This window comes from Quercus suber, unplaced genomic scaffold (assembly GCF_002906115.3).
Source record: "Quercus suber isolate HL8 unplaced genomic scaffold, Cork oak 2.0 scaffold_160, whole genome shotgun sequence".
In the NCBI taxonomy this organism is placed as follows: domain Eukaryota; kingdom Viridiplantae; phylum Streptophyta; class Magnoliopsida; order Fagales; family Fagaceae; genus Quercus; species Quercus suber.
The window spans coordinates 307835-323831 of NW_027069621.1; the positions used below are offsets into that span (position 1 = coordinate 307835).

Below are 15997 nucleotides of genomic sequence, written 5' to 3' on the forward strand. Positions count from 1 at the left end.
GGGGGGGGGGGGGGGGGGGGGGGGGGGGGGGGGGGGGGGGGGGGGGGGGGGGGGGGGGGGGGGGGGGGGGGGGGGGGGGGGGGGGGGGGGGGGGGGGGGGGGGGGGGGGGGGGGGGGGGGGGGGGGGGGGGGGGGGGGGGGGGGGGGACCGAAAATGAAGAGGAGTATCAACTATAACATCATCAAAACACATCAGCATATGAAAAAGGAAGATTACTCACTAATGCGCCATCATCACGACCATTAGCACCTAACAGCTGCGATCCAGGTCTATTAACTGTCCTAAAAGTAATACCTGTAAAATAATAACAAGAACAAAACCATGAAAACATTAAGTCAATGACAAGAGATATTTTACTACGGACAAAGTTTGGCTCCAACACCCACTAAAAAATTAACATTATAAAACATTTTGAAAATCTAACCGTTGGATTGCATGTTTTTATATTCTTAGCACTCATGTCAAATTTTATGCCAATAAGATGTTATTTACTATTCAATCCATAAACTAATTCTTTATGCATAATCTTATATTACAAAAAAACTTGATATTTGAACATTTGTTGAAAACATAGCTATTGATTTTTGACTTATATAAAATATAACTATTGATCTTTGATTTTCTTGAAATTTTGCAACCATAAAGGATATGATAAGAAAATGTAACCTAAAAGCGGTTTGTCAAAATTCACATCTAATAAAAAGATATTGAGTGGAGTTGGAACCATTGGCTACAAACATGTTTGGAGCCAAACTTTGTCCTTTTACTATATTTAAACCAAAACAAACATGTGCGTATGGGCCAAACTAGCATGTTATAACAATCAAATTAATTCCAGTTTAGGACCAAGCTACCCAAAAGTCAGGCTGAACCTAGTGTCATGAACAGTGTTCAACCCACTGAAAGGTCCAATTAACGGAATTGACAAGTCAAATGAGTGATCTTTGCAGAGGTATACAAAATTAACCAAATTCAATGAGTTTGGGTGAGTTAGCACACTGAAAGGTCCAATAAAAAAAACTGACCATCTGAGTGGCCAGTCCACCAATTCAAACAGCTGGAGAACTCCAGGATTAATACCATGACAGAAAGCACACTTTAAAAGAAACAAACGCTAACTAATCAACATACATGGTTAAGAAAATGACTAAAAACAATGGGCTTAGTTACAAACTCAACTCCAATTCCAAGCTCTCAACCGTCATTGGCTCAGATCTTAAGGCCTATGCCTCAAGTGAAGTACTTGTGGAATATAACTTACTAAAACCTCATAAGCAAGCCATGGCAGAGGTTGTACCCTTGTAGTTCATTTCAAGGCCTGGCCTCAAGGACCGTCGTAAAGCTTACTCCACTTCCTCCCCCCCCCCCCCCCAAAAAAAACCACTACTCCCCACCCCTTCTCCTTCCCTTTTCTCTTAAAATCACTATTGTGAAGCTTTTCAAAGTAATAGTCACAGACTGTAATTTCCAGAACAACAGATGTGCCCCCTCCCACACCAAAGAAAAAAAGAGAGGAAGCAGAAAAGAAAGCTGACAATGAGACACACCATTACATTGCAAATGCCAGCCATGCATCATCCAATGAGTAGGAAAAACATCAAGTTGCATACCATTAACCTGTAATTCTGCATACTGTGGCCACTGCATCCTAAATGAAACACGATCATTGAGAAGTAAACACCAAACCTGTGCAACAAGAATGTATTAGTTATTAAAAAAAAGTTATTATCTATAAATGACAAAAGACCACAATTACTTGATACACATAAACTACCACTCTATGGAGAATAATGAGTTGTGAGTGGTGAAGTAAAAATGGTAGGTCCATGTGGGTCCACAACTCGCCACACAGGCAAGTTGTGGCAAAGTTGTGGTACTAGCATTACTCCTCTATGGACTATCAAATTGAAACAAACCTGAACATTATATTCAGGACTCTGTATTGTATCTCTATCAGCTGTTGTCAGTTCAAAATTTTCATCCGTACGCAGTGGATTTGCACTGAAAATTTATTGAAAATAAGGTTAGGATAGAACACACTGGAAGAGCAGATGATCTTAAACAAAACAACAATTAAAGACTAGGCCTAGTTAAGAAACTAAGAACAAAGTTGACATAAGATATGCATGGATTACTCATTGTTTTCTTGGTCTTGGGGTTTGACTATACTCCAAATCTATCTTAGTGTTGTGTAACAGCTTTTCAGGATTTGTGTGAGTGCCCTTAGTTTTCTGCCTCACCTTCTTCACAATCAAGCTAACAATTTTCTTTTTCTATTTTTTGATAAGTAATAAAATTTTATTGAAGAAGATGAACTATCATGTGTACATAAGATAGCCTAAAGAATATAATAAATCAGGATTACAATTATTATGAGAGAATCAGAAAAATCTACAATAGAATGAGTACATAAATAGGAACCAAAGCACGATATCCTTTCAAACAACGATAAAGTAGAAAAGTGACTTCAGTTGAATAACAGAAGCGCCCAAATCTTCATAAGTATATGATTCCTTTCTGGACAATATCCACAGCAGGCAAAAGGAGACTAGTTTCCAAACAAAAGAAGATTTTTTGCCAAACCAATTCATCCATCCAAATAGAAGATGAACAACAGTCCTTGATATTGCCCATTGAACCCCCAGACACCAAGAAAACAAAGGTCCATAATGCATATGCAATGTCACAGTGCAACAGCTAAAGAATCCAGTCTCACCAACACTCCTACACAAGCAACACCAATCAACTAGAGTGATTTGTCTCTTCATGAGATTATCATACATCACAATCTTTCTATAAGCTTATGTCTACATAAGAATGCAACCATTTTCAGAGCCTTAACACACCAAATGCTTTTCCAAGAGAAATGTACATCTCTCGACCTGCTCAATGCCACATAATATGAACACACATCAAACACTGAATCTACCAACTCCAATTCTCAATCATTGAAATTTCTACAGAACATGACCATTATATTCCCGTCTTATCAAAAACTCCAAGTACTTCTTTGGTTGACATAACTTTAAATACAACTTGCTTCTATCCCTTCAAAAGGCTTCTGTCTAATATTTCTTCTTTTTCCATCTTCTAATATAAATACCTGGTACCACCAGCCAATGCTGAGTGGTTATGCTTTCTCCTGGTATTGCTGTATAATCTTTACAACATCTCCTGTCAACTTTTCGAGTAAGGATGAAGTCTATCTGACTAATGTTTGTCCCACTTTTGAAACTAATCAAGTGTGAATCCCTCTTCTTGAATCAAGTATTAATCAGTATCAAATCATATGTTTTTGAGAAGTCTAAAATAGCATCTCCCCACTCATTTATTACTCCATACCCCGAACCTCCACAAATTCTTTCAAATCTCTATCTTTTCCAACATGACCATTCAGGTCTCCCCCAATATTAATCTTCTCTTTTGGCAAACTTGAAACAATTCTCCATGTCCTCCCAAGATTTTTGCTTAATGGATTCTTCAAACCCTGTTTGAGTAGCATGCACACTAACTATGTTAATTCTCTTCCTAAATTAATAAAATTTTATCTCCTATCCTCCTAATCTCAATTTCTTCTTTGAGACTTTTATCTATGATAATTCATACACCATTTCTAATTTTATCTCTTTCTGTATACCATAACGTATATTCTATATATTCAATTTTCCTAGATTTATCACTTAATCTCTTAGTTTCCATTAACCATATTATGTTTATTATCCACCTAATCATTGTATCTGCTGTCTATTAACTTACTTGTTATAGACCCCATATTCCGAATGCTTATATGAATACTATTTTCCTAGACTAACTTCTTTACCCACAGCTGCCCATCGAAATGCAGAAGACCTTACCTACTTCTTACTATACCAAGGCAAGGCAAAAATGTAGCACAGCTTACAAAGAACACCCGGGCTAGCTCTTGCCCACTTTCATTGCAACCACCTGATGCAGAGCATCACTAGCAAGGAATCTCCAATCCTGTATCTAAACAGGATCGACTCATGAAAAATGACTAAATTTTACAGTGACCATCAACCTACCACAACCTCATACTTTGTAAGCCGGAGAAGTATGGCAGGTTAGGTATTCGGTGTTTGAGAAGGTTTAATTTTGCTTTGTTAGGAAAATGGCTGTCAAGATATGGAACAGAGAGAGGTGCCCTTTGGAGGAGGGTTATAGAGGCGAAATATGGGAATGAATGGGTAATTGGTGCATGAAACCTGTGACAGGGATGTACGGTGTTAGTCTGTGGAAATTTATTAGAAGCAATTAGTTGAACTTTCCTAAATTCCTTCAATATGATGTGGGAGATGGTACTCGTGTGAAGTTTTGGGAGGATGTGTGGTGTAAGGATTGTTATCTTAAGGAGGCTCTTCCAAATTTTATTGCATTAGTCGGGCATGAGATTCTTCCATCTCCGAGGGGATGCTACAATGAGATATACAGTTTTGCTGACGAGTGCACAAATGGGAATTAGAATCCTTGACTTTATTTATGGATTTGGTCTATTCCACGAATGCGTGGGGTATTGGATCTAACAAAGTTTTTTGGAAGATAGCTATGAGTAGAGGCTTTGAGGTGCAAGGTTATTATCTCTCTTTACCCTACTACTGTCATATCTTTTCTTTGGGAAATGGTGTGGCAATCGAAGGTAAATCCAAGGGTAGCTTTCATTTCTTCGTCTACCTCCTCAGGTAAGATTCTTACTACAAATAATCTTCAAAATAGGCATATTCTAGTTCTTGATTGGTGCTGTGTGTAAGAGCTGTGGGGAATCAGAAGATCATCTTCTTCTTCACTGCTCTATAGCTTATGAATTGTGGACTATGGTCTTTTATTTGTTTGGTATTTATTAGACTATGCTGCCCAAGGTTATTGAGTTGTTAGTTTCATGGCAAGGAAAGTTCAGTCAACATTGAATTATAGCTATTTGGAGGCTTGTACTGCACTGTTTGATGTGGTGTATTCGGAGGGAACAAAATGCTAGATGCTTTGAAGGCTATGAACGGTCTATTCTCCAGCTTAACGTTGTTTTCTTTTTTACTCTCCTTGAATGGAGTTTAGCGTTGCCGACATATTCATGTTTTTCCCTTCCTGTTTTAATTGATTATTGTAATATGGGTTCTTGATTCTTTCCCCTATAGTACATTTACATTGTACTTGGGTTGGCTTTTTTCCTTTTTAATAAAATTTTTTTCATTATCCATTTAAAAATAATAATAATAATAAATTGAGTTTTATAATTAGGAGCTACTTCAATCTTTAAACATATTTCCTCATTCCTAGTCTTATCTTTCCTTATATTTCCATTTATACATCTTTAACACACTCATTTTCTGGACATGACATGCAACAAAGTGTAACTCATAGAATCTAAAACCCGCTAAATTTTTGAGGTTATGGGCACATCTTTCATGCAACTACTAATGCAAAGATCAGAAAACAAAATTCAAATGTTAGACAAAATTCAAAGAAGTGACAAAGAAGTAAATTAAGGAAATTGAGCTCACCCATCAGTTGGAATACTCGAAGCAAATAACTTCACAGGAGGTAGTAAATGTTTGACAGTCACCCAGAAACTGCAGGTGGACATATTTTGTAAGAGTAAAAAACCTTGTGTAACCATGAAATAGTAAACTCTATAAAGAGATACAAATTTAGCGTCTGTTTCAGTCCAGCCTTTTTTGGCTAAACTTATAGCTTTTTAAAACCTCACTTTTTCAAAGTACAAGCATATATAAGCATACATTCAGCAAAAAGCTATATAAGTTGATGCCAAACACACACTTAATAAATAAATAAATTAAAAAATAAAATAAAACAAACAAACTACTACATACACTTAAGGTAAGGACTCCTAATTTCACCAGTTGGCCAAAACCCAAAACTACTGGAACAGCTTGACGAGATATATTAGAGCTTTATACACACACACACACACATAAGCTTTATATGGTTTTGAAGTTCAATTCATTACTTTAGGGTTAAAAAAGCATTTAATTTCATATAATTCCAGCGTAAAGTTTCATTTTTGGGGTTAATTTCTTTAGTTATTGTTGGACTATGTTATTATAAACTTCTAACAGTATTGCAGTCTTTCATTGGATTTTTAATGCGAGAAGTGCAAAGAAATTTTTTTTTTTTTTTTAATAAGAATAATTTTATTGAAAACAGACTACTTCATGCCAAAGAGGCCAAAAGAATTACAAAAAACAAAAGATATATGTAAAAGAAGAGAAAGACTTTATAAACATCGGAATGAACACTCTCTAGACGTAAGGCCCCAAGCTAGAGAACAATCAAACGAGGTGCCTACAAATGAAGCTAGGAATGAACTCTCTAGAAGCAAGGCCCCAAGCTAGAGACCAATCAAACAAGGTGCCTACAAATGAAGCTAGGATTTGGTTGCTCGAACTCTTTTTTTTTCTTATAAGTAAGAATGTTATATATACGAATGGCTACTCTATGCATAAAAAACATAGAGCAAACCCAGAAAATACAAGAAGAAGAAAACAACAAAAAAAAAAAGAAAAAAAAAAAAGAAAAGAAAAGAAGACCAAAACAAATTAATTATAAAAGAGTAAGAGAGCTAAGAAAAGAGGGAGAGAGAATCACTAGTCGTGAGTCCCTAAGCTTGAGACCAATCAAAAAGAGTCCCACTAAAAGAGGCAACCATCTAAACACCTGAACTATCCGAATCCTCAAAAGTCCTCCGATTCCATTCCTTCCAAAATACACCATAGTATGCACAATGGAACTAGGTTCCAAATCTGAGAGGAATGCTTCCCCAACCAATTCCACCAGCCAAAAAGCAAATCTGGGATCGATTTAGGCATAACTCAAGACAAACCAAAAGTTATTAAGACAAAGCACTACAACCGATAAGCCATCTCACAATGAAGAAGTAAGTGGCCTACCGTCTCTCCACAATGCCGGCACATAATGCACCAGTCTACAAAATCCAATCCCCTCAATCTTCACAAGTTATCACCCGTTAGGATCTTATTCCAAGCTACACACCAAACAAAAAAAGAAACTCACCTAGGAGCCTTTACTCTCCATATTCCTTTCCAAGGAAAGACAATTGAGGGAGAATCCCGCAATTTGTTATAATACGACCAGATGTCAAACTCCCTATTAGGCTTCAACTTCCATCTCATCCGGTCTCTAACATCCATAGGGGGAGTATTAGCTCCTAATATATGAAGAAAATGCAGCCCTTCATCCATCTCCCAATCATTAAGTTCTCGAATAAAACGAACATCCCAAATTCTTCTATCGACAAAGAAGCTTCTAAAGATGTCTCCTTATCAATGGCAATTCCATACAGCCTTGGGAAAGCCACTTGGAAAGGTTGATCCCCATACCACCCATCCTGCCAAATCTCACTCTATTTCCCAACCCAATAACAAACTGACAATGCTTGCTAAAATCCTCCCATCCCAGAAATCAATTTATTTAATTAAGTTTTATTAATTTTGGAAACCAATAGTATTTTATCTTAGGTATTTAATAGTTGATTAGGTAAATTACTCTTATTATTTAATTTTCAAGATTTAATGTATTTTTGTAATTCAATAAGGGATTTCCCAAGCACATTAGTATTCAGTTTTCTTAGTCTATTTAAGTATGGTATTGTACTCCTATGGAGATAGATTATAGTTGATTGAATTATAGTCTCTCACAATTTTCCAATGGTATAGTGCTAAATCCTAGAGCTTTGTTCTCTCTTACTCTCTGTTGACTCCAAACAAGCCTACATGTAGACTCCTAGACTATCTATCTTTTATTTTTAGCTTCTTCAATCTTATTATTATACATTTTGGTTTTGTCCTACATTAATTTCACTAGAAGTTCGTTTTACAAAGTTAAATAGGAGTCATTGTACTCAAATAATTAAAGGAATTTTTTTTTTTTTTTAAGTAAGAGAATAATTTTTTTTTGATAAGTAATAAATTCATTGAAATCAAAAAGAGAGGAACACCGAAGTACACAGGGAGTATACAGAGGTGAACAAATCAAAAATGAACATTACAAAAATCAAGAAAATCCAAAATAGAAGAAAAAGGATGGTTTCTCCGCACAGAAAACCAATCAAGTAAGGTTCTAAAAAAAAGAAGCTTGAGATCAGGCATGGAAAGCTCCTTGTCTTCAAAACAACCTACTATTTCTCTCCTTCCAAATACACCACATCAAACAATGAGGAACAACCATCCAAAGATCTCCATTACGATGGCGACCAAAACGACCTTGCCAGCAAGCCAAAAGCCCAACAACAGAGAAAGGCATAACCCAACAAACTCCAAATAACCCAAAAACCATATCCCACAACTCTAGAGCAACCGTGCAATGAAGGAAAAGATGGTCAATAGTTTCACTATTACACTTGCACATGAAACACCAGTCCAAAAGAAAGAACACTCAAACCTTAAAGAATTACTAACAGACATTCATGAGGTCCAAAAGTCAACAATAGAACTACAAGACAACAACACCCCCCCCCCCCCACATCGAAGTACAATATTCAATCAAGGATCTCAGAAAACTATTCTTAGTATCTTACATAGACTGCTTCTCAAAAATTTGGCGATTCCTCTCTTTTCATATTGTCCATATACTGCAAAGCGGTGTAGCTTGCCACACAACCCAATTACAATAAATTCCCAAAAACCCTCTCCAATGGTCAACAAATTAGTGACCTGGCCAGGCATTACCCAAAGCACTCAAAAAGCCGTAAAGACCATTCACACAACCTGTGAACAGCAAAAAGAAATTCTCTCTCTTTTCTTCTCTTTGCAACCCCAAAATCAAACCCTTTTCCTTTCCTGATCAAAAACCTAAAAGTCTACGTATTTTTCCTAATTATTAACCACAAAAAACCTCCTTGAAACAAGTAGTTATAACGGTAACTTTAAAAACCCAACATTCCCCACTTTAAAGTTCCTCAGGTTTCACTTATTTTGCGGTCAAATAATGGAATATTGAAATGTACACAGAGAGAGAGAGAGAGAGAGAGAGAGAGAGACTTAAATTACACAACACAACCATTTTGTGGCTCAAACATCTACAAGAACACCTCATTCTGCAACGCCGTCTAGTTACAGGCCTTCCTTGTAGCCTTGGTGGTTGTGTCTTCACGTTACACAACAAATTCAAGTTGATGGGGATGAAGTGCCAAACCCACCAAGTTGAAAACCAAAAGAACTTGACCCTTCAATCAAGATACCCCAAAAAAAAAAAAGGGAATGACTTATAAAACTCTAAAGATTCTCCTTTTTTTAATCTCTGATATCTGAACGATGGTGGTCTAAATGGGTTTTAAATATATCAGTAGTATCACTGAATTTGGAAATTTTGATACACACATAAAATTAATACACAAACACATACACATAATGGATAAACAATACACTAATACAAAATTGTGTCATCAGACATCACATCTAGGTATTAGGAAATTGGCATATCCAAAAACTGATCTGTGTCAAAAGTCAAAAAATAGCACACAAGTTCACATCACACAGGCATAGTTAAAGCAATGGACTATACGTACTTAGATGAATTAAAAAAAGAAAATACATGGTACATACGGATCTGCCCGTTTTATTCGGCAAGTTTCACAATAGAATAAAGATGGAATTGGTGGAATTCCCTCCACAGGCTTCTCCGAAATAATAACACAGCCAATATGTTGCTGCACTCGACATGTTGGATCCACACACTGCATGAAGCATGTCTTTTCATTAGACATAATTCGATATCATCAAAATGATTGAAAGGAGATCTGTATGACCTATGCAAGACATAAAAACTCTGTAATTACCTGATATATTCAATGGTTTTTGCAATGAAGACAAGGTATGAAAAAAATGAAAGATTAAAAATGTATAAATAATCTCCACAACTGTCAAATAGAAATAGAATCACTCCTTGATTTGTGGGTGTAGGAGGTTGAATGAAAAGTAATCAAAAAAGAAATTAAAAAGTCAAGAATGTAGCAAAAGGTGAATGTTAAACCATAGTGACAGAAAAGATGTTCAATCTTATTATGAGTGTTTTAGGAGGTTCTAATAAAGTGCGATTTTCTCAGAAGGGTGTTTGACACAATATTTCCAAGAAACTTTTTTTTTTTTGGACAACAAACTTTGGAAATTTTATTAGTAGATAACTACAACATTAATTACACCTTAGTCTCAAATTTTTTGGAGTAGATAACTCATTAAAAAAAATTATTTTAGTGAATTGGTGTTGTATGCACAGGCATAATGATTCATGAACACAATGTTCATTTTATTCAATAAAAGTCTTAGTACCTATAAAAAAAAAAATGCACAAGCATAATGATGAGATTGCACATTATTTGTAGATTCCTTGTGTAATGGCAAGCAAGCAATGGTCTTTTGTCTTGGAGTCTAGTGGGTGATGCCTAGGAAGGTGATTGATGTGCTCTTTGGTTGGAAACGTTAAGCAGAAGAGTTTTATCATTTGGAATGTTGCCTCATATTTTCTTAATATTGGATTTGCCTTTTGCTAAGTTAAAATCAGTGTTCTTGAGACTGTTGATTAAGTAGCCAGATACACTTGGCATCACTGTCATTGATTTCTTTGGTAGATTTTATTGATTCTCTTTCTTTCATATTGCAATTTTTCAGAGAACTTTGCATACACATCCCTTGTACAATTGGATGAGTACCCAAGGTGGCATTCTCCTTCAAAGCATTTTGTTAATTTTTTCTTAGTTCCTCTCTCTTTGCGGTTTTGTATTCTTTGAAATGGGACTGTAGACATCCTTTGTGTTAAGACTCTTTTCCTTCTTCAATAAAATTTTTACTTATCAAAAAAAAAAACTTGTTACTTAACAAAAGAAAGCAAATTGGTGCACTCTGTGATAGTGCCATTGTCAACAATACCCATGCCATTCACATAGTGATCTAATAAAAGAAGGCCTTAATTGCACTTTAGAAAATTACACATCTTCAAAGGTACAGCAGTTCCACTCCCTCCATAAAAGCCACATCAGACTCAAAGGACCTAAATTCCACACTGCAGAAGAACGCTTACCGAACCAATTCCGCCAACCAATCAGTAAATTCAACACTTCACGTGGCATCAACCAATTATAGGACAAAATATGGAGGGGGGGAAAAACTCTGAGGTGATCCTTTTGCTTTAAATTAAAGGAGAAAGTCCTAGGATCTTTTTACTACTATTTGCTGACTTCTTTGATTTGATATACCCTGATTGATTACCAATTTGTTTCTTTAGTCTTTACATACCTCATTGAGCCCAGGCATGTGTTTTCTAAGCTCTGCATGTAAAGCCCTTGAGCACTTAAATTTGACTTTAGCTAGCTTATTTGGCTAGAAAATCCAGAATGAGCTAATCAGTTTGTTCTTCAGTAGCTTGTTTGGCAAAAAACTGAATAAGACTTTTTAATGAGAAAAGCTTAAGTTTTCCACAAGCAACTAGTTCAACAACTTGTGTCGAATGTTACCATCAAACAACTCCAAGGACACCCAGCTAAATGATTAAAATCTTTCAAACACATTTTATCATATTAATCACCAACAAAAATTCTTCAACATATTCTATACCACAATGATCAAACATTCCCTTTTATACACATCAAGGGTTATAACATTGAAGAGCTTGCTTGAGAGTGCACTAAGTCCAAGCTACAACTCTTCTTGTGTTTGTGAACAGTTTGCAAAACTAATAAACGAGAATTAAAAAAATAAAAATGGGGTGTATATGCCATGGATCACTACAGTAAGATGAGATGGTATTTGGGGACGAAGGAGGATTTTGATATAAAATCCTTTTATGGTGCATTGAAGGTATCTAGCTCTATTACTTTTCCTTGGAAGAGTATTTGGGGTGTAAGGGCTCCATGCCATGTGTCATTTTTTTTTTTTTTTTTTTTTGGATAGCTGCATGGGGGAGGGTTCTCACAAAGGACCATTTGAGGAAAAGGGTTGTACTATTATGGATTGGTGTTGCCTTCGTAAAAGTAATGGGGGGAGCTTGGATCATCTGCTCCTACATTGTGGCGAGGTATTTTGGTTATGGAGCTTTGCCCTTAGATCTTTTCGTGTTTCTTGGGTTCTAACTAGAAGTGTTATTGACTTGCTAGCCGGTTGGCAGAATTGGTTGGGAAAGCATTCTTCAAATGTTTGGAATTTGGTACCACATTGTGCAATGTGGATTATTTGGAGGGAGAGAAATAATCGCATATTTGAAGATTCGGTGTTTTCTGAAGATAAGCTCCTAGAGTTGTTTGCGACCACTTTGTTTGATTGGTCTCATGCGTGGGGTTTTACTTCTACGAAATCCATCCGTTGTTTTTAGATTCACTTTCTTCTTGTACATAAGTTGATTTGTTTTCCTTTGTTACTTGTATATATTTCCTTCTTTTACTTCATCTCTTCGATGGAGTAGTTTCTTTTTAATACAAAATTTTCTTACCTATCAAAAAAAAAAATTTAAGAACAACATATGTATATATACACACACAAAGAAAACCCAAGATGATTCAATCAATTTCTAGAAATAAAGCAAAATTAACAATGATAAACCTGAATCATGGGCTCAGTAGCCACTGAATTTCCACAGGGGCAGCAAATGTTCACGTATGTATTGATGGAATTTTCAACGGCTTCTTCAGGCTTCAGACTGCTCCTTTCCAAATCAGCAGATTCCGCATGCGTCATTTTTCTGGAGCATTTCAGAGGATATTTCATAAAAAAGATCATGAGATGATGAAGGACATGATTGCCAAGCAAATGAAGAAGCAGACAATGAACAATTAGAAGAAATTAAGGTATCAATCATACAAAAATAACATATCCAATCACGACATATATCAACAAAAATCAAGTATTAAAAAAAAGGCCAAAAAGAAAATGGCATATCCAAGATACCCATCAGGGTTTGTATACAAAGCATTAAAATTTGCACCTGTACGCCTCATCAATTATTTTGGCTACTCCATTCTTTCCAATACTGCTTTTCTTTGCTGAACCACGAGTAGTGGAAACTGCACATAATGTAACACAATCGTGCATGAGATGCTTGATCCAAGGCAAAATATTTAAATCCAAAATGTACAAAGACAAAAAGCAAGACCAACACCTAGACTTGTAATGGAAACAATCCAGTCAACTTAAGCATGAGAATGATGGAACAAAAATAATAATAAATAACAAAGAGCACGACAAGATAATAACATACATTCTAGCAGCCAAAAAAAGATAACAACATACACAATGGAAGAGATAATGATGTAATTAAATAAATTACCTTCCTCTTCTGAAAGCAAGGATAAGATTCTGTCCACAAGATCCTGTACAGAACATAGAGGTGTACACTTGTAAGTTCACTTCAAATAACAAACAACCATCCTCCAGGAAAAGCCCATTGAAACAAAAAAATACTTATGCCCACAGTGTGGTACCAAAATTGTATATATTAGCCTTTTCATGTTCTGGATGAACAAGCCTATCTAAAAGCATGAGACCATGCTATTGTAACAATAAACAAGAGTTGCTCCAGAATTCTAATAGAAGGGTTGCGGGCAAGCAGGTAATGAAGAAATATATAATTTATAATATACTGAGAACAGAACTGATATATTATGCCACAAACTAATTAACCACGTATTGTCCGAACAAGTTGAAGAAAACCCAACGCGCATCACAAGGTGATGCAAGCATCCTCTAACGCAAAGCACCGCCAAGCAGACATGTATTTGAAAAACTTCACCTTGTTGTACACTTGTTTAGATAGTATCTGTACTCAAAACTAACTGTGAACCCAATTAACCATCATCCTGATAACTTACCGACATTTAAGAGTGACCATATACCAAAAGGCCCGAACTACCCACTGGTTAGAAATTGTTCAAGTTCATTATAACACAACATTTAACGTTCTTACGAAGTATAAAAATCGTGCATGTAATTCGAAAAAAAACAAAAATACCTGCTTCCTCCCTTGCTTAGATTTACCCAGCTGGGTGAGAACATTCTTAAGCTCTTTAATTCGAAAAGACGCCAACTTTTCCTAAAAGTCAAGTGTATAATTAAGTACCACAAAGAAAATTGGATATCTTTTGTACACCAAGCAAAATTACAACCAAACACATATATTTTGCTTCTAAAAATAAAACACCATATTGCCCATTTTAATTCTCCCTCAACATTAATTTCTTGCTTTTACATTCTTTACCTTAACAATTCAATCCCAAAAAAAAAAAAAAACCATATAATCAACAACCAATCCACCAAATCTGATCGCATTCTTTACCTTACAATCGGATTCCAAATCCATTTCTTCGCGCATAAACAATTAAACAAGTTCCTGATCATCAACACCAAATACATCAATATTTCAACAACAACAACAACAACAACAAAAAAAAAAAAACAAAAAAAAAAAAGTCAAAATCCAAACTGAACCTAAAGCATGGAATACTCAAATTCTTGAACCGAGAAACAGAAAAACACAATAATTTACTAAGATATTAAAATCGTAACAAAAGAATTGTAGAGAACGAGTTGAGTACTCACTCACAGACACGCACTTGCACACGCTGAGTCAAGGAGGACGAGTGAGGAAGAGAATCGTTGAGTTCACGAACGAGTTAGGGTTCGCTGCTGTTTCTGCTTTGCTTTGGGTTTTTATTAGTTACTCCTAGTCCTAGACCTAGTACTGACCTGGAGCCATCATCAGTGACGTTATTATCTTTGGGGACGAGACGATCCGGACGTGAAGTCTTTGTGGTTATCTAATTGGGTTTTTTTTTTTTTTTTTTTTTATTTGGAGTTTGGAATTTCCTTTTCACGTCCGGGTTTTGCTAGCGTGGTTCGTAGGAGTATCTTGAGTCTGGTTTCTGATTGGGCGGTGACTGTGTGACTGTCACTGTGTGTCTGTGAGGGTTAGAATTTTTGGGTAGGGAAGGGCAGGTAGTTTTCTTCGAAGGCGCGCGAGACAGAGAGAGAGAGAGAGAGAGATCAATTCGTGCGTACTACGTGTGTCGGTGTGTGTGGGGTGTTACAACGTTATAAATGTCAATTTTGATTGGCTGATTCGTTATACGAAAAGACTAAAGAGACGTATGATTTTTTTTTTTTTTCTTCAAGTAGATTTGAATTTTTGAGTTCCAGGGTAGTCTCCTTCAATCCACTACCTAGAAATGGTCAAGAGTTAGATTGTCATTACCTAATTTGGATGACTAGATAATTTTTTTTGTATATGTTCAGTCGTTAAGATTTAGTTTGACTCTAAATTTGTAGACAAAGATTTAAGAAATCCAAGGACGGCACTCATTAAAGTACTGTTACAAGAATCAAGTGACAATAATTGATTCGTAACGTAAGAATACGTGTTATTTTTATATCGCAAGCGACATTTTGTAAGATTTTTGTACGATTAGGAGCATCACGCAATGACCGCGAATAAAAATACAGGCGATGACCACCATAAGAACATGTTATCTTTATTACAGTAACGACTGGTGAATTGATAGGTGGTTGTCGCATCATCAACCCGAAGGGTATTAAATTGTAACAATAAGTTCTCATGGGATTACGAAGGATGTCATTTCCATATCCCTTAGTGCCATGTCAAGCTGATTGTATAATTAAAGACTTACCAACAGTAGCTTCTCATTATTGTACTCAGCTGCACCTCTATGTCAGCACGAAGCTTCATTGGCTTAATAATATTGTCTCTCACGTATAGAGCTTTACCTTCGAGGATATTGGTATGTCTTTTGAAGGTGTTATTCTCTTTAACTTTTAAGGAGTTATAGACTCCAAATAAATTTCATTGAGGAATTAGAAGCTTTACTGAAACAATTTTGAATGACTTAGCCAATTACTTAACACTATTATTCTCCTGCCCCATCAATCGCCTCAAGTGGCTGTCAGTGCCCATAAGCACTTACCTCTTAAAAATTCATTTTTGATTTTTTGTACTAGTAATAGATAAGTG

General features: G+C 36.0%; 1 protein-coding gene across 1 annotated transcript in view; it reads right to left on the reverse strand.

The window, feature by feature from the left end:
- LOC111999446 (E3 SUMO-protein ligase SIZ1) overlaps positions 1–14792 on the reverse strand; it is a gene marked incomplete in the record, with an annotated part of 24973 nt that extends 10181 nt beyond the window's left edge. The window contains 11 exon segments of the mRNA XM_065777604.1: positions 222–295; positions 1612–1687; positions 1918–2002; positions 5515–5583; positions 9595–9725; positions 12580–12718; positions 12962–13040; positions 13304–13346; positions 13985–14065; positions 14309–14362; positions 14572–14792. Coding sequence (XP_065633676.1) covers positions 222–295; positions 1612–1687; positions 1918–2002; positions 5515–5583; positions 9595–9725; positions 12580–12718; positions 12962–13040; positions 13304–13346; positions 13985–14065; positions 14309–14344 — 813 coding nt within the window.
- Positions 14793–15997: the final 1205 nt, after the last annotated feature.